We start from the raw sequence: 19963 nt of genomic DNA, 5'->3' as shown, positions 1-19963 counted from the left end.
TGGTAGGGCTGTTCGATATAATGATATATGTCGGATGACGATATAAAAACATCTATCGTTTCATTTTACGCTATCGTTTGTTTCGTGGTGTCGCAAAATAAGCTGTTTACGGCAATATTTTTCATCGTTCTGATGGTCACTGTAGTGGCTATATTAATTTCTTAAAGTTCTCTCTTTCTCTTATATTTAATATAACCACACTACGGACGGACAAGCGCCTGTTTTTATGAGTTGTTGTTAGCAACAACGACGGTAACACCATCGCGTGTCCGCTTGTTTATATTCCACATAAACCTTTCACAATAAAGCTCAAGATCCTGTTGAGACTTTTCAAAATAAACTGAATCACGTGAGAGAGTATGCAGAGTATTTACGGATGAGACGCAAAGGTGCTAAAAAATAAACCTTAGACTCAAACGTTAGAGCAGGCTTTTCCCCGCAGCACGCTGTGTAATAAATACAAAGAAAACGATGGGCGTTACAACTTGTGACTAAAAATGTATCGTTTCATGCATCGGTTAAAACACTTGACTCCAGGTACACGACGCCCAGCTGGAAACACTTCACGCAAGTCGAGCTGCCCGAGATTCACAGAATTTACAGAAAATTTATATCGTTTATATAGAGATGTTTTATATCGGCATATGAGATTTTGGTCATATCGCACAGCCCTAGGTCATGGATTGCAGTGCACAGAGCTCAGTCTCTACTGGTGGAACAAGGCAGCTGAGCTCAGAAAGCTGTGAAAGACAGAAAAAAAACCCAATGGAAGCATTTAGATTTAATCCTGTTGATAAAAATCTGTCCGCCAGCAAGGGCAAAGCTGCGTGTACCATCTGCCTCAAGAAAGTTGCGGTTGCTTCACCCAACAAATATAATATACTCCTATGAAATGTCAGCAAAGTATGAAAAAAGAGATACCACCCAAGCCTATAATGGAAGTTTTGATTTATGATTTTATGACACATTTGGGATTTATGTCGATAAAGAGGCCTCAGCTCTCGCTGTGGTCCAGGGTCCATTATTAGATTCTATCCTGTTCCCAACCACCACTTACAGCCTTCACTGTCATGATGGCTCTTACACTTGGTCTGAGGAGAATAGCCCTCAAAGTACTCAGCTGAAGAGCTAATGGTATACACACAGAAGAAACAAACATCCGAGCAATCGCTGGAAGAATACTGATGCATTCTTCACAAGTAACTTTTTCCCCCCCCTTTTAGTTGAAGTAAGAAAGCATTTCGGGACTGGCCTTAACATTTCTTCTTCAAACCTAAAACAACAAATTAATTCAGTCGCATTATGAAACACTTGATGTGGGATTCATTGTTAAAAGTCGCTTACTGTTCCTGGTTAATGATTCATTAGCTGCAGGTGCTGTGCGGAGGTGTGATTCAGCAAAACCACTGATAACTACAGAGTACCATTTGCCCGAAAAGAAAAAAGGAAAAGGTGGACAAAACTGTCGTCCACGTCCACACCGAAACCTGGACGTCGCTCAACATCTTGTCAAATGCTGTCAGTCAACCTCTGGAGATGATGGTGAATAAAACGGTTTAGAACAAAATACCTACACAAAGACTAAAAGGCGGATATTTTTTTTGCCACTTTAAGGTGATATCTACACAGTCAGCATGTGCCAATCTCTCACTTTGACAGAAGGACTCATTTAAATGCAAAAGTACAAACTGATTTCTGCAAATCAAAGTTAGCAAACTGCACAAGCATCTAAACGAGGGTAACCTGCTGTTTGGAGAAAATAAAAATCGATGCTCTGGAACATTTGGGCTCATGAGGGCGAGCACGTTTCACTGGTTAACAGAAAAGCAGTTCCTGGTGAGGAGGAAAGGAAGGAATAGATAGAAAAGTAAGGTACTAGACACAATAATGATCATTACTGTAATGAAAGTATGTATTCTTAGTTTCTAGGCAATCGATTTATGAACTCTTAAGTTACACCCACATGTTATTTTTTTCTTATTTTTAGAGCAGTTTCAGTTTGCAAACTTAGAGAATATTTACAAAAATCTACATTTGCCTTAAAAAAAATCCATACACAGCGGTTTTCAATTACTCAGATGAATAATTTAAGAGGAGAGACTTGAGTGGGTGTGGTAGCTGGTGTTCACAGTAAGGGTGGAGGAAGAGCAGCAGAATAAAAGCACAAACATGCTGTGTGTTGGGTCTTTAACTTAAGCCTGCTTGACAGCACCTGCTTTTCCAAAAAGGATTACACAGCTGGCATGGTATGTGTCACTCCTTATGAACTTGCCAGGTAAATCTTAGGTATTAAAAAGAAGACACAGCATTTCACCAGTATACATTTCTGCTTGTGCCATATTTGGTATATTTTACAGTATATTTCTCAGTTTATTTTACTAAATGTCTCATTATAATCGTGATCTCCACGCACACAGAAACCAGCTGTCAAACACTGGCCACACAGTGTGCCCCGTGCGACCTCACCTATGATTAGACAGTGTTAACGTGGGTGTGGAGGAAAACATGAGAGCTGCCAAACATAAATATATCCATGCTGTATATAGCAGCCTCAGATTCTCTAATACACAAGGCCAGTCTGGTGGCCCAGATCTGAGGAAAGCGGATACTGTGGCAGGGTCACCATGGGGGACTTTCCTGCCTGAGCTCCTCTCAGATTCAAGAATAGCAAGTCATCAAACCTGGCATCCAGGCAGCTTTACCTCAGGAACAACACAATTCAGGTCAGTAAGCATTCTGATACAAATGTGTGTGTGTAGTATGCACTGAAAGTGGTGCTCAAGTAATACTTAAACACTTGTAAGTGCCAGGCAACACAATACAAACAGAAAACTTTCCTGCAGGGGAACATCCATACACTTGTATAATTAATGCAGGATTATTATCAATATCAGCAAAACACTACTACCCGCTCGAATAAGAACAGCGCTGCATTGCTACAACACGGTCCACTCAGACGGAGCTGTGGGTGTTTATCCCTGCGCGTTGGCGTGCATGAAAGCAATCGCACACGTGGGCAGCCATTGCATAAACATCACATACTGCATAAACATCGTTGAGGCACTTGATTGAATGCAGCCATGGAAGCCCAGAGGGAAAAAGGCAGAGCGGGGGAGAAGGTCAGCTCCCCTGTTGTCGCTCCTTCAAATCAGATTCCTTTTAAAGGAACAGAGACACCCAGCAACCTGCCTCGTACCAAACAAACACACTTGTTCAGGCTTTTTTTTTCTTCTTTTTTTAAAATACAAGAGGCATTAGAGACAAATATGTATTCAGTGCCCTCATCTGTATTGTCAGGGCAGATGAGGGTGACATTAAAGCACTTTATTTTCCTCATCACTGCAAAACACAATTATATGCAGCTTTTTCATACGATGGAAGTCACTTAAGCTCGCACGGACCAGCTGAGAGTTCTGTGTCCACTGCCAGAGCATGCTGCATGACAGCCACTAGAGGGCTCTGCTGCTCCGACGGCAGATAATAGGGCAGATGAGGCCAAGCCTGCTGCAACGGTAACACAGATATTGCAGAGAGACGCCTGCTCATTCATTATTCATAAGGGAGTGCCTCCAGCTGGTTTCCCTGGCAACGAAGACTGTTAAATCTGCTTTGAGACCAGGGGGAGATTCCCGCTGTCCTTCCGACACTCTGTGCTGACTACATATTTGCCTTTAATGCCTCGCGTATAAAGTTGCACTGGGTTAGCTTTTCACACCAGCCATTTAGAAGCTGACGCCACACGCGTGGACTGCAGGGACTGAAAAGATTTTAGAGCAGTCATTTTGGTATGAGATGGTGGGGAAAGAGGCGGTACTAATCACAAACAACTGAGGCTATTGAACTAAACAGAACACAACCTTCATCAATAACCTTTGCAATGTCCGCCTAACATTTCATATCAAAGTGACTGCTGCGTAATTGGTCTGTGCTGTCCGTGTACAGCTGAAGAACTCACGAATCACAGTGTGTCCTCACGATGTGCGACGTCTCGGTGAACTGGAGCCATACTGGATCTGCTCCACTTTGGCTCTAATCCATGCATGAACTGAACTGTCCTACAATACAATGCATCTGCTGATGTTACCACTCATTGTCCTACTTTCCAGTTTGTATTGTATGTAATTAATTGCAAGGAGATGTCAACAGGTACTTTCTGTTTAATTGAAAGGAAAACAGGAAGGAAGGAAAGCGACACGAGCGAGATGGATCAAACAACCTTTAACTGTCGTCGTGGACGAAGTAAATGTTTCATGTAAACAGCTCGTGCAGCACCACTGTCGTTTAGCTTTACTTCAATCTAAGAAACATAACCATTCGGGCTTAGTTGCTGATTTTCTGGACCGGTCAATAATGATGCAGCACAAAGCACTCCATTAATACAAAAGCACAAGTGTACAACTGCCAACTACACCCACTCCATCTACCCTACTCCATCACTCTCTCCCCCCACTGCAGTCACTTCTGGAGCCAAACCGAGAAAGATCAAACAGTGAAAACTGCAAAATCACTGCTGCTGAGTTTTCATTTCACACAGCCTCCATCTGCCATGTTGCAACTGCCTGTGTCACTTTTTACTGAAGGGTTGAAGGGGTCAGAGCAGTGATGGACAGCTGGTCAGCATCTGACACTCAATGAAAAAAGGAGGACTGAGGGCTGGGGTGGCATCTAAAGCTGGAATTTATAGAATTAAGTCCTAATTCATGTGTTCGTCAGTCTAACTAGCCTTCAAGTGAGTTCAGTCTACTTTTGGGAAAGGAGTCAGTTTGTGTTGCTTCAGATATCGTCCACCTCTCTGATAGGAGGAGCACTTCTCTTCTTTTTTTACCCCCACGTGGAGAGGTATCATTGGTTAATCCATCCACCCCCTAACGCGGGATTGATGGGAGCTGCCGATGCCTCCTCCCTCCTCTTTAAAATTTATGCGCCCACTCGTTTGGCCATCAATCACAGGGCCATTGCTCAGTGTGCGTGGAGCTCCAGCATGAAGCTAAGAGCACAGCAATTCATTACAGGGGCTTTACTTCTACCAATGAACCCCACCCACAGCACTCGTTAAGAGCATCAACAGGAATGTGGGATCGTTTCACGGACTTGTGTAACTGTCAAGTGGATGCCAAGTGAATAGGAGCTAAGTAATTTGCTTTAGTGTTGATATGAAATCTCAGAGCCTTTAAGTTGGAGTGTTTTATTCTTTGTGGCTGGGAACTACTCCCTTTCCCCACTCATATTTGTGAAGTTTTAAAAACCCGACAGTGATTTATAACAGTCCCTTAATTTATCCAGGTCTCCATCCAACACCATCAGAGGTGGAGGTTAGAAGAGTGTTTATATAGAGACTTCTGAACAACAGCCGACGGCCAGTTTTTAGATACGAAACACTAAGATTCCTGAGATCAAGCAGAAAACTTCACGACACAGACTGTTAAACTGGTTTACACCCACTGAAGACTGAAAGGTCACAATTCATTTTTATTTTATTTTTTAAGGAGGAAACATTTTTACTAAAATTAACACAGATGGCCCAGCATCACGTTAGTTGTTGTACTGAAAATTTAGAAAGTGTTTGTTACAACCAAGCGAAAAACTAAAAAACGAAATAAAAACCAGCAAGTTGCAAAAAAATGGATTTAACCTAATATCTATAAGTAATTCTTGTGTCTGGTAACTTTCTGTAATGAGCAAAAAAGCATTTTTTATATCAGTGCTTACTGCTCAGCTTTTAACAGGATTAGATCACATTTCCATCGCGACTTTGCTCTACTGAACTGCACGGCTGCCTTCATTACTGCTTGTAGCTACATTAAGAAAATGGATTTAGTCAAAAAGTGTGCATCGTTTTGCAACGGAGAGTAAATGTTGAGAAATTGTATTTTATTTTATTATTTTTTTAAAGCATGTACTCTGGGGGAAGATATATTTTTATGTCTAAATGAAGTCAGTTCTGAAACAACACAAAGCAATCTTTTCTGTCTGATAACCACCAATGCCCTGGGTAGTATTTTAATCAGCTGAACATCCACCAGCTACGTCTAAAAGAAGCGTTGAGACAAAATCGGGAAGAAAAATTGATATTTCGGCTGTTCCATTATGATCTCCAGAAGACTTAAACGATTCTCCGGGCAATTGGTTACCAGAATTAAAAAGCAAAACAAAACAAAAACCCAAACACGTGCTTCACATCACTTTGTTTGTTTGGATTGTGCTGTGTTGACTGTGAGTCCTAGGAAGATTAGTTGGCATGGAACAAATAGGTTTCTAATAATAAACAAAGGCACAGTGCCACACTTCTTCACCATCTTCACTGTGTAGGGAAGGAGGCAGCTCCAAAAAAAGTAAACAAACGTAACCTAATATCTCACCAAAGATGGCACACACCTGCAAATAGGAAAGCCCTCACATGTGTAATAACCACTGCGGTGATGTGGCATTTCATCAAGAGAGGCATTGCAGAACAGCACGAACTAGCCCCCGTCACTCTTTCCTTCCCATTTCCTGTGGTTTTCCCACCGATGTCACCATTCCAAACGTGCCCCCACAGTTAAAGCAGATACTGTCTGTTCTCTCGGGGAAAAGTGCTGACTCACAGCACAAAGGCGAGCCCATCTCAGTGCAGGCACCGCAGCACAGCATCGGGCGTCACTAGGTGCCAAGTGATGCGGCACCAGGCCACTTCACACCAGCTCCCTCCCCAAAACTACCAGACTAAAATCAATGTTGCACAGGACAAATAGTGCAAACCAACTTTTGTGTACACCACTGACCCAAGGAAGAGTAGTTCTCTATTGGAATATATATCAATATAGATGTCGTGTGATGACCACTAGAATAGCTTCTGGGTTTTTCCAAGGGTGGCCACATAGGCAGAGACCACCCTCACAAACTAAAAGTAGACCTGAAATAGGACAGAAACCACTCATTTCAGAAAAACCTCTAAGGTTAGTCAACTAGTCACGATTACGTCGACTATTAAAATCGTCGACGACTAATTTAATAGTCGAAGCATCGTTTCAAGCTTTGTAAGATCCCAAAAGACGCAGGAATAAGTAGTAGGATTTAAGAGTGTAATAACGGACTGAAACAGAAGATGGCAGCACTGCATGTACGAGGATGCCAGCTGCCGTTAAACCTCGAAGAAGAAGAAGCGGTGTCCGGTATCGTAGCTGTGTCCAAATTTAGGAACCGCATCCTCCTGTGCCCGCATTTGTAGGCAGATTACTTTACAGCGACACGTCGAAGACTGTCCAAATTCGAAGACTCCGACAAATGCGGCCGACAAACGCGCCCTTCATTTCCCCAGATTTGAAGGATGGGTCGCTTTGTGGCCCAACCTATCCCAGAATTCATAGCGTGGCCCTGCTCAGTTTCCAACAATGGCGGCAGCTAGTTAGTTTTAACTCTCTTATTATACTTTCTGGGTCACAAAATAAACGTTGAACATATTTTCTGGCGAGAATGTAGCTGTGTAAACCTCAAATATCTGCTCAGTTTATCAAGACACCGCATATTTTCAAAAGCGCTCCGACGTTTTCGGAGACGTCTGTTACCCACTAGCTCGATAGCTAACCGGGGGCTAGGCTCACTAGAGCCGTGAGAACACCGGACTCCCGGCAAATCGTTTTCAAACCCCCCTGCTGTCTTTCGCTACTCAGGTTAAACATGATATATAAGTCACTTAGATAACTTAAAATGTTATCGTTTGGCTTTTTTTAGTATTTTATTTGTTCCTGAGTAAATCGGTTTGGCTGAGATTAAAGTTATAGTTTTTACACAGCTGAATAAATGTCAGGCAGACAACTGATTATCAGAAGTGTGAGATGCTCGAGTGGTGCTGGTGCAATAAGCTGTACGTTTTACGTCCAATGGATGATGATCTGATTAGTCGACTAATCGCAAAAATAATCGGTGACTAGTCGACTATCAAAATAATCGTTTGTGGCAGCCCTATCAGATATAGAAGCTGCGTCTGTCTTTTTATACAGTTTATGAATGTAGAGCAATTCTTCACAAATAACCTCCCCAAAAAAATCATAATATTAGTTATATCTACAATCATCCTGCAGTGATTTCGAAGCATTTTGAGACACTGCTGTCATTCATCTTTAACAAATCTGACACTAACAACTCTACAGCCTGGATCGACTTGACAGTGAATATTATGTCGCCTTAGGCAAGTCATAAAACGACATGTCACAATCTGGTATTCAAAAGCTACAAGCCGCAGTAGACTGATTACGACAAATTCCACGCTCTTACCTTTGTTGTTGTAGACATCTAGATAGTTAGGTGCTGAGAAGATGGTGATAAGGGACGGGAAGCCAGTGGTCTGACTCTTTCTGTACATGCGGTATCTGTGAAGTTCCAGGGAGAAGCATCAGTTAACATTTCAACTATTCATTCATGAATTACTCAACTGCATTTGACCCTTGAGATTGATTAGTAGTGATAATTTTTATTGCCTAATATTTCACTGTGCCTCCAGAGAGTAAATCCCTTTGCTAAAGTCCCAAGTTCTGAGTAGTCTGATGCAACTAACAGCTACTGATGATGGGGAATGCTACGTATTTATATCTGGAATGGACTAAAGCTTCATGTTTTAGCCTAGACGATTTATTAGACCACAGACTGCAGCCATAAAAAAATATCTGCATATTCACTGGGTATTGCAAATTAAGTCTAAAAGGGAGCCATTAACTTAATGATGTGTGGTCTGAGGTGTCTTGGGGCAGCTATCTCAACTGAGGGCCAAGGTGTCCCATGTGACCACCCAGTGGGAGTGCAATGGTAAACAACTTTGCTGCTGTGCCTCCCACTGTCTTAACCTTGCTTAGAGGAAGATCGGCTTGACACATCCACCCACCTGGCAGTGTTAAAAAAACAAAAACATTTCAAAGAGGCTTTATTTTTGTAGAAATCCTGATGAAATGCTTATCACACCTCCTGCTGTGCCAAAAACATTTGCTGGGTAGTTAAAATTGTAAAGGTGTCTAAATGTGAAATGCGCAACACTTTTTAAACCGCACCGCGAGCTGCGTGAATCATTCCTGTCGCTTCACATCTGGCCAGCTCGCTCCTCACGGAGGTTTCTTTTTCATTTCTTGGATTAACGTGGCTCCTCTCAAAGATCAGGCTGCCCTGAACTTGCTCCCAGACAGACTGGAGCAAACCCCTAGGTACCAGGGGAAGGCTTTTCATTTAATACCCCAGTCTGAATCGCTCTGTGTGACAGTGGGATGAGAAAAGACAAAATACCACAGCACTCACCCAGCATCCTGTGCTTCATGGGCCCGGATGATAGATAATAAGTTATTGTGTTGTAGAAAGTCACAGACTGCAGGGTAGCTGTTGAATAAAAGAGGTATTTGGTTTACTCACATGTCAAGAAAAGACCAAGAAAGGACAATCAATAGAAAAACCAAATAAGTCATGGCTCTTTATTGATTGTGCCCAGGGAAACAGTGGCCAAGCTCTAAAACCAGCCGCACACTGAATAAAAATACATCAAGATTATTATGAAAGCCTTTAAAGGTGATCTTAACATCTAACCTGAAATTTAAAGCAGGCTCTTTCACTTCCTGAGCGAAGGCTTGATAACTCATACCTCATATAATCACCAATAATGCACTTCATTTCTCAAAAAAGGTTCAGAACATAAGAGTGCGACCATTTTCAAATGCTGGATTTTATTTTACAGAGTGACACACGGCGAAATACTTTAAGGAATAAAAGCAGGGCATTGTTTCATGCCTGAGCTGATCTTTCAGTTTGTGAGCAGCATGACTAAAACCCTTACTGCCAGCATACTGCAGTACAATAAGGCTTCAGAGATCTTCTCTGCAGTTTGCCATCCTGCAGCGCCAGCTTCCACCGGTTATCCTTTCCTCGAGATTATTTATTTTTTTAAGAAAAAAAAAAAAGAACAAAAACAATGATCTCATTATAGGTTTTCTTGAAAAACAGCCTTCCCGTCAAACATTTGAGAGATGCTTCAACCCCGCGTGAATAAAAATTAAATAAATAAAATAAAACCCCAGTGGACGCCGAGGTTTTGTTCATTTCAAAGAAACCCACGATTCGCAAAGTGAGTGACAACTCGCAATAAATGAGTGGCACCGACGCGCAACATGTGAAACGCTTCAGTGTGGGAGGATTTATTCGACAGTAACAGGGGCGAAATTCAAGAGGTTTCTCTTTTTTCCTCTCCTCCCCTGGCATCTTGCGGCTATGCAGATGAAATTTCAAGCCACTTTACAGCCCTGTGCGAGCCGCAGAAGTTAATTAGATGAGAGCATTTGAAATATCATTCGTGATGTTAAAAGGACAGGGCCCTTTTGTGTGGAGCTCCAGCTTCCCCTGCCATCAAAAACTAGGCTGGATGTTCTGTCGTCGCGCCCTTGACCGAGGCTTACATCTGGAGCTGGTCCCCAGGCGCTGCGCAACAGCTGCCCGCTTCTTCTTCTACTCTGGGTTACAACATCCTTCTCAATTTTTTTAAAATCACTGCTACAATTCGGTTACTTAGAAATGCTCTTTGTCAGTCTGCTTCAAATCCCCATCTCTCTGGGCCCCGTCTCTACACCCCAATTAGTTTTTCTCGCTTTTTATTCAACCCAGAAGTTAAAAACACAAAAGTGCACCAAGAAATGAACACCCCTGAATGCTCAAATCTCTTTGATTCACTGAAGTAATATTAAGTTCTTGAATAAAATACAGGCTGGATTTTAAACTAGGTTCTGTAATCCTAGCTCGACACCTCTGCCCGACAATGAACACCACCCACACGCTGCAATCAAAACCAAACGAGACATTTTCCTCAGCAACTGCTGCACGACGAAACCTGCTGATTTTAAAATAGCTTTTTAGACTTCTCTATAATCAACGCAAAGCACCGCTGAGGTTTCATAATGGCTCTGATAAGCTGTTGTGGAGTTCTGTTCAAGTGTGATCCGCAGAGAAGCGTTTTGCAGCTTTACATTTGCATTTCCTATTGTACAGTCCTTCTGGGACACGGTCATTATCAAGCAAATTTATACAAGCAAGCGTTAATCTGACTGGCTGTTTTTTTGGATGTCTTGCTCCACGCTCGCTGCAGAGATTAATTATTAAAAGTGAAGGCATTAGGAGAAATCTATCAACAATCGCGGCGCATGTAGACACAAGAACACGTGCGTTCTGCTGGGAGTCATGTGAAAGGAGAGAGCAGATGCCATGAAGGAATTAACGACGCAATGAGTTTGTTTTTCTTTACAAGGGACGAGAAATTAGAAAAAAATGTTTGATTTCTCACTTGATTTCCTCCAGCAGATGTAGATACGTGCCATATGCTGCTGTTTGGTAGTCGAGACACATTTTGGCCTAATTTGTCTTTTGGCAGTTTGCGTTCTGAGATTAGATCGTCTCCCATCTGTCCAACAACGGGGCACAGATGTTAATGTGCTCCTTGGACAACAAGAAGAGATGTACAAGAAATTACTTCGCCATGTGCGATCCAAGAGGAACTCGTTCGCTAGGTTAAAATTAAAGCTTTAAAGTTGTTTATATGAACTGATTACAGATGTTTTTTGCTTTTTTAAACATCCACTGTAGGCTTATTCATACACACTACCGAGTGGAGGCGTTTGTAAAAAGCAGCCGTATCTCAAACATGTGCAATTTCACGCCTGAATACCGTTTGTAAAAGTGTTACGAGCGTGCCTGTGGCGATGGTGTGGGGGGGTAAAGAAGCCGATAGGTTTGGGGAGGAGTATTGAGGAATGGCTCTCTCCCGGTCTGGCTAAAACCGTCTCATAAATCCTGAAACTCAATGTGATGCCAATTAGCAGCAATCCCCTGGGCAGATGGAGTCGAGGGGACAACGATGAAAGAAAGACTCCAGAGGAATTCTGAGCGAAGTGGCAGAAGGTTAACTGGGATGCTGATACAACACAAACATGTGATCGGATCTGTCGATGAGGCAAAAAGGCCACAGAGCTTACATTTTTGGTGACTACACGCGTGGGCAAAATATTCTTTGAACGCAGAACCACTTGTTGATCTGCAATATCGAGACTCAGTCGTTCTCTGAGCATCATGGGCATTAAAATACTATTAAGTAAGTAGTTATGAAACACCTGGGGGAAAAAAAAGAAAATGAGAAAATGCTTATTAGGAGCCTGGGGACATCTCCAACGACTTCTGCTGCTCGCCAGAGGCACGCCAGGGCGAAGCAAGCATCACTCAGGCCGTAATGAGTGGAGGGAGTGCCGAGCGCATTTAGAAGCGGGACTGTGCCTCGTGGTAATGTGCCAGTTCATTACATTTTGTGACAGCGCGAGCCGCTCGCTCCGAGCATTTCCTCAGTTTGTTCAGTTACTCAGCTCAATTGAAGGTAATGTGGGTTACATAAATACTGGCGACAGTCTAGGGAGGAGTCTTTGTGATTTCTCAATTGCACAGCGCGCTCTAACAACCGTCTCACAGCTGGGATGCTGCAGAGGCGTGAGCATTGTGGGATGGGAGGAGAGAAGTTATTAACTCTTTTCCCCCTCCTTCACCCCTCCAAGTTCAAATATTTTGTTTAGAGAAAAAAAAACACAAAGTAAAACTAATCAGGTTATTTAGTTTTACTAAGCGGAATAAGAGCACCGAAAGTTTCTAAAATACCGGCAACAACATCTTGTTTTTAATTCCGATTCCAACAAAAACAATGTTGGCTTGCAGATGAATGTAACTCTAAACTAAAGCTGCTTTCCTTCTGACAGCTACTTGGAATCCAAAAAGAAAACAAACACACACACACAAATGTCTTAAAAACAAATAAATAAATAAATCACATGACTGTGAATCAACGCAGAACACACTCACCTGTAGAAATAGGAACAGCCTCGCACTGTGTTGTGCGTGAAGTGCTCCTGGCTCTTCTCGTTCCCAAAATCCTCCAGGGGGTCGGACCACAGCAGATCACACATTGGACCGTATGCAGGGGGCTCTTTGAATCTGTCTAGCTGTGGAAGGGAAAAAGTCAAGACTCCCGTCAGTCTGTTCGAATGGAAATATGACACACGGAGTCTTCACACTGCTGCGGAGAAATTGCTTCTTCTGCGATAGCCGAGCTGGCGACTACAGCTATGATCATAATTAAGTAACATGTCTGCTGAAGGGATTTTAAATCGCATTCGAGGTAACACAATATGGGTGACGTGTCAAAAGACACCACTTGTCTTTCAGGACATGGAAGGATCTTTCAAGGAAAGGCCTGAAAAAACTTGCAAAAACTGGCAGCCGTTCTTTACGAGCGCTGAACATAAATGGCTTTGCTTTCAGGCAAGAGTAGCTCTTTCTCCAACAAAAGCTCGTGGATTACTGGATGGGTAGCATGATGGACACTTCAATAGAGAAAATTCTATTATGCATGCCCTCTGATTGCAGCCACAAAATCCATTTAGAATTATTGAATTAGTCTGAAAGCTGGATCTGACTCGTCAACATTTTTTAATCAGAGGTAGGACCAGACTGCTGCTTACAATCCACCGTGTCCACGTCTGCACACAGATCCGGAGGAATAACTTCACTCATTGCAAGCAATGTTGTTATGGCATGCTAAAACACAGGACTGTAGCTTTATTAAAATTAAGGGGGGAAAAAAAAAAAAAAAAAAAAATCGGACACATACTTTCCTGATGTCATCGAGATTTGTGATTTCTGGAGATAGTCCTCCGTGTACACACAGGAACTGCTGGTTCATAAGTGCAGCCAGGGGAAGGCAGTCGAAGGCGTCCATACATGCGTCATACACCCTCTCTGAATACTTAATTCTGCCTGTCATGGGGAGAAACGGGGCAGGGAGAACAGAGGATGCCAAGTCAAACAACGGCGCTCTCATACATCAGGGAAGTTCACTGGCCTCGGACGGAAAGGCTCTCCGCAGTTCCAAAAACTTCCCTTTTGTTGGGTTTCGTTGGGCTTTCCCCCCCCCATCTCGTCCGAGTCCAACAGAAACAGTTTTGACATGTACAAATATAAAGGCTGAATCCTGTAATGGGCCAGAGTGTGCTTTTAAGTGAACATTTGAGGTCAGTGGCTGAACTGCACACATAATAAACAGCTTTTTAGCAAGGATAACTCAATTTGCTCCCTCCCCGTGCAGAGCTTCAGAGGCTAACTCGCTTTATATCAAAAGGTTAAACATTAAGTGCACAAGCGTTACTTACATTCCTGCTTAAATGTGAAATACTCTGTTAAATGTCGACATTCGTGATTCCCACGCAGCAAAAACAGTGTTTTGGGGTAAAGGATCTTCAAGGCCCACAAGTACAGCACACACTGAAACAAAGCAGAACAAAAGAAAGCAGGAAACTGTTAGCTTGTCATATTTCTAAGAGGCTGGAAGCATAAAACCATCGAGTCACATCGTGTCACTTTTACAGAGTGGCACAATAAAAGTAGTTCTGCATTTTGTGCTCATGGCACACGCCAACACATTATTCTTTTATTAATAAAAGAATAATATTTCAGGCCATATACACATATAGGCAAATTCCCAGATTAAATATCTGTATATTGCTTTATTTTAAAATCTCTCTCTCTATATATATATAACTCCAAGCCTCACTCTGACATTTGCTTTCCAAGGCACATTTGAAATTATTACAAAAGCCTATTACCACTACAATATCTGCAGCCTGATTTGATCTACGCTGAGAGAAAGCTATTAATAAACACAGCTTCAGCCGAACACATGGCGTGTGTCACACTTGATTAGGCCCTGGTGAGGACAAAAACAAATATACAGACTCACTTCAATACTGAAATACCCTCTGTCAACGTAGTCCCCCAGGAAAAGGTAGCGCGTGGATGCTGGTGAGCCTCCTACTTCAAACAGCTTCATCAGGTCAAAGAACTGCCCGTGGATGTCTCCGCAAACTGGAAAAAGGTCAGAAAAAAGAAAATATGAACGATAAAAATGTAAACTATGTAAAAAAGAAGAAGTAAAACTAAAGTTCTTAGTGTGAAAAGTTACACACACACAATACAAACAAGGCATTACAAGTGGTGTTTTGCGGTGCATCGTGTGAGAATGAGTGTTTTGCTGAACACGCTCCTGTGGCTGATCAGCACAAGATGTAGTGGACGATGGAGAGGGCGTGAACGGTTGTTCAGTATTGACTGCAACTTGGATTGCATCCTTTCTGAAACCGCTGTCAGAGAGTCGGGCTCCACACCCACACCATTACCAGCTTTGCAGAGCACTTTGTTGACTCTGTTGGTTGTCCCTCAGCTCTACTAAATGCCAAAATGCCAAGGTAAAGACTACTGAAACATGGCAACTGTTTACAGGCTGATGGGCCAAGAACATTTCAGAGGTGTTGTGGAAAATGAACAGGGAGAAACTACTGCTGACAACATGTCCACAGTGATGAAAATGGTCACATTTAGATTTTTCTCCCTTTCGTTTTTCAAGCAGCCCACTGTTTGGCCAGCAGAAGCCTCAAAAATGACCAAATGAGGATCTTTGGACACATTTCGGAGGCCGAGCTGCTTCCAAATGGTTCAAGAAACCAACATACCACGTCATCGGTTTTATATACACACGCTGTATAAAATTGAGAATAAGGATGAGAGTTTGGAAAAAAATCTTCTCTGTAATTTATTATGTCCAGATAATATGCATAATTATATTCCTCCTAAAGATAACAAAACTCACTTTCATATTGTTAAACTTTGAGTTTGGATTGAGAGTATTACACAATAAAGTGAATCATGGGAATTATGACTTGCCTAATAACTCTGCACATAGCGTTTATCCCATTGCACAAAGTAAGGTAAATAAGAAATAATCCAAACAAGCTTTTCCTAAAAAGAGATTTTTAATCAAAGCCTGCAAAAATTGTTAACAGTGCATCTGCCATCTTCCTTCTAACATGCTGTAATACTTTGGAATCACAAGAACTGAGTGTCCCTTTCCACGCCTTGCTTTTCCATCCCATCCTCTTTCAATCTCTTTATAACCTTCAGGTGTTTCAGCTGGCTTGCGAGACTTAATTTGAACAAATAAACTAGCATTTGACTGAACTTAAACCACCACAAAGCTTCCAGCTGTGTTAATTTCTAAGTTTCCCCTGTTGATGCGACTAAAAACCTGGCTTTGTCACGACAAATATTAAAAGACAATTACAAAGTACGTGGCTTCGGTGCTATCTGGTCACTCTATCACTTACAAAAAAGTTATGAGCTTTTGGATTAACCAGGATTTCTGGATCAGACCACACAAAGACTGGACTCTTTAATTTAGTAATCCTGCAACAATCCATCAAACCCTTCCTGTATCTGCTTTTGAGACCACTTCAAAACCTGTTTCAGATCATCATAATTTTAGGTGGACATGCCAGAGGTTTACAGTGTAACTGTCCCTGAGACAGTTAAAATAAAGTTGGTTATTTCATGTTTCTGTGATAGATTCATGCTTAATTTAGTTCTTTTATTTACAAGATAAGATGATAAAAGTGTAACATTAATTAAAAAACATGTCTAAAATATGTGATTACAAAATATGGGTTTGTTAAATATGTAAAGTGCTGTAAAGTTTGTATGAGGTAATATTTGTAATTGTCACATGACCAGAGTTTGGTTGAGAGCACAATCACGGCATTGTGGAGCTAGCATGGATACGTGGCTACAGATGCATCTACAGCCTCAGCGTTAATGTTATTCTGCATGTGGTCCAAGAGGCGCACACGGTATGGTTTCATGTATATTGTTTGTATAATGTTGCATACGTGTTCTACACTGGTAATGAGAGGACATTTTTGTGATATCCATTATTGTGCATTTTTCTGTTCTGCTTGCACAAGACTGTTTATGGACACTGATATGAGAGACTGAAAAGCTCAAAACATTTATGTTGTATACTTTGTGTTTCTTCAGTTTTCACGGTGTCTGAAGACAATAAGAGTGAGAGAGAGAGAGAGAAATAAATTTCCGAAGACATCAGTATGATGCGTGGCCATTCTTTGTTGGACCCCTGTAGTTACATACAGTTTGGGTTAAGATCAGCGTTTGGACTTTACAATCTTTTTTTTCCTCCATTTTGTGTACTCTGGATCATGGGCATTGCTGAATCACCCACCTCTCCTGAGCCATTGTCTTCTTTAAGACAGCCAAGCAGGGAAACATACTCAGCCAATGGTATTGCTGGACTGACGCAAGTGGTTGTGTAGTGGAATAAATAACTGCCCAAAATAACCTCCGGGGGGCGTTACCAAGATACAGAGTAGCAAGACTTCCTAGAAGGAGCGTGATTTTATACGTAAAGGTCAAAGGGGAACTTCATTTGACATCTTAATGTTCTGCTAAAACTATTCAGTCCATTAATCAACAACACAACATGGGAACAGAGGGGGAGATGGGACGCATTTCAACATTTGTCAGACACTGAAATGGTGACGTAAATCTTTGGTGCTCACATACTAATCTTTACTACATATATTAGGGAGTGCACTTATTCTTCAAATCATAGATCTGGTTAATACTTTACCCACACTTAGTCATCCTACCTCTTAAAATAATGAACCTATGAAAGAAATGAGGACAAAAAACAAACAGATGTCACAATAACATTTACTGGATCATCAACAAAAACAAACCTCATTCTGGTGCGTTTCCAGTTTATGCTTTAAAGCATGATTTAACCAACACAGCCCCACATGGCTTTTTAGCACAGGCAATGTGACGACATGATTGTCAGCAGCATATAGTTACATTCTTTATACATATGGTGTCCACACAAATGATAAGAGGCACTATCTCAAAAGTTGTTGTGAAATGGAACAGCTCAAGTGTGATATGAAACTCCATATTTTGGTCTCAGTTTCAGGACCATAACACTCATGATAAGTCTGGGCAGGAAAGCTTGTAAAACGCAACCTGACTGGTTGATAGAGGCATAGTTTTCGAGCACTGTGGATTCATTCTCGAGAAACTTCTTTAGAAACCTTGTAAACCACACAACCCAAAGGATCACTCGCCAACAATTCAGCGCCAGATGCCACAGGGTGCCAGCAGAGGTAGCTTGTAGCTTTGATGAACATCATACCACATTTTATTAGTAATCAATGACTTTATCTCGTAACTTTAAACTATAATCATATAGATTTGTTATTTTACAACAAGCACAGCAGGTATGAGATAAACCGACCGTCAGGTTTGGCTTCTTGGATGACATCTGTGTCAGGAATGAGCCAGCACACCGATTCAGTCTGAATTAGTTTCTTATCACTGTGATCCAATACTCTTTTCACTCCCCGAGGATACAGGATGAACAGAAGCAACAGGAGATTAGCTGCTTAGACAACATTGAGGGATGTCAGATAATGTGATTGAAAAGCCTCTGCTCAATTTTGTAGATACCATAAAGATCGATTCAAGAGTTGGTTAACTTTTGGATCATTTCTGCACAGAAACAAAAATGTGATTAAAACACATTTAAAATGTGAAGCTCCATTATGCCAAGTGGCAAAAACTGCAGTTCCCCTAGCGGCCACTTGAGGCAGAGTACTTGTTTCTTTCTATGTGAAACGACTTAGGAAACAGTTTGGTCAGAAAGTGAGGTCGATGCAAAAAGATGCTTTCCCACAGACTTCTAGAGGACTAGATGTCTTTTTGCAATCACAGTACTCGGTCTTTACACAGACTGCTGGTTTAAGGCAATTCAACATTGGCTTAATTGTTCCAATCTGGGAGCTACGCCAGTGTTTTATACAGTCTATGGTTGAAAGGCGATTTAATCTTTGCAGACTCCCATGTTAAAATGACCAACAAAAATAAACAAGTTTACAGCCTGATACAAGCAATGGCGTGTCCAGCGGGGTGGCCTGGGGGGGCACAGGCCACCCCCCCAACCAGACTGGCCACCCCAGGTGCCACCCCAAAGGTAAAACAATAAAATTCAATCAAATATCAAATGTCCGATTATGTTTTCACGGTGAAGCTCAGATATCCGAGTGTAAGTGAATGCAGCATCGGCTTCTGCGCTATGTGCATCAGGTTAGCAAAGGTAGGAGAGCCAAGCACGGAAGACGGCACCGCAGGAAACAATTTTTCGGTGAAAGAAAATGAGGACAGAATAAATGTCCCGGTAAGTAATATTAAGTTTGTTGAGTTTAGTAAACTTCGGTGAAATTAGAATACCAAGGAAAAAATAACACTTAAAGAATTATTGCAGCCGTGGAATATTTCAGACAGTATGCTACTGAGGGCAGCTAACATAAGAGTTATGAGTTATAAGATGTAATCTAAGTCGTAACATTGCTGTATGGAGCTGCAAATTTGGTTGCAGGTTAACATAGCTGGACTGGCCATCGGGCATATGGCCTGTGACTTATTTTTTATTTTTTTTGTAATGGCATGAACAATGAGAGGTGGTGGATTGGCCAGATGCAGGTTGATGTGTAAAAATAACTCAGTTGTTTGGTGGTGGCTATGGCGGGGCTTCCACAGAGGCAACAGGTGGATGAGGGAAGGGGAGGCAGGAGGAGAGCCCCGAGGCAGCCACCAGTCTGAGTGTCAGGTGAACTGAACTTCAGGTAAGAAGTTATGACCTGCAGTCTATCTGGGTCAGATATAAACTAAGTTTAGGTGGAGTTTATTTTCGTTGTGCTGACTTTTGTTTTTACCCTCAGTTACAATAACTCGTACTGCGTTCTAGCCAGCTTGACGGAGTTTTTATACAGCTGGGTGGGTGCTATGATGTTACTGATAGTGAACTTTATTTTATTCATAAGGTTAGTTAGTAGAGTTGCCAACGGCTCCTTAAAAAATGGAATGGTCCCTCATTCAGAGAAAATATTACACGTTTCGTATTGAGCTGAGAAGAGACGCAGTTTGTCCAGGACTTTCGCTATAATGAAAAAAAGACACAAAGCTGGAGTTATTCTGTCATTACGTTGCACAGCTGCCTCTTCTTCTCTCATCCTCTTCCCCTGCCTCTCCT

The 19963-nt window shown here is 41.9% G+C and overlaps 1 protein-coding gene across 2 annotated transcripts in view; it reads right to left on the bottom strand.

The window, feature by feature from the left end:
- Positions 1–19963, bottom strand: part of LOC146636689 (protein phosphatase 3 catalytic subunit alpha) — a 69091-nt gene that overhangs the window by 12802 nt on the left and 36326 nt on the right. For both annotated transcript variants that reach the window (XM_085349658.1, XM_085349659.1), the window contains exons 3-8: positions 14774–14898; positions 14187–14298; positions 13649–13794; positions 12841–12980; positions 9262–9339; positions 8254–8348 (exon numbers count right to left, since the gene is read on the bottom strand). In XM_085349658.1, the coding sequence (XP_085205784.1) occupies positions 8254–8348; positions 9262–9339; positions 12841–12980; positions 13649–13794; positions 14187–14298; positions 14774–14898 (696 nt within the window). The remainder of the gene's footprint in view (positions 1–8253; positions 8349–9261; positions 9340–12840; positions 12981–13648; positions 13795–14186; positions 14299–14773; positions 14899–19963) is intronic.

Source organism: Diplotaxodon limnothrissa, linkage group LG3 (assembly GCF_057381915.1).
Source record: "Diplotaxodon limnothrissa isolate DT_005_m linkage group LG3, D_limnothrissa_male_GT1.1, whole genome shotgun sequence".
Lineage (NCBI taxonomy): Eukaryota > Metazoa > Chordata > Actinopteri > Cichliformes > Cichlidae > Diplotaxodon > Diplotaxodon limnothrissa.
Note: the sequence above shows the minus strand (reverse complement) of the source record. Positions and strands in the feature narration are given on the sequence as shown.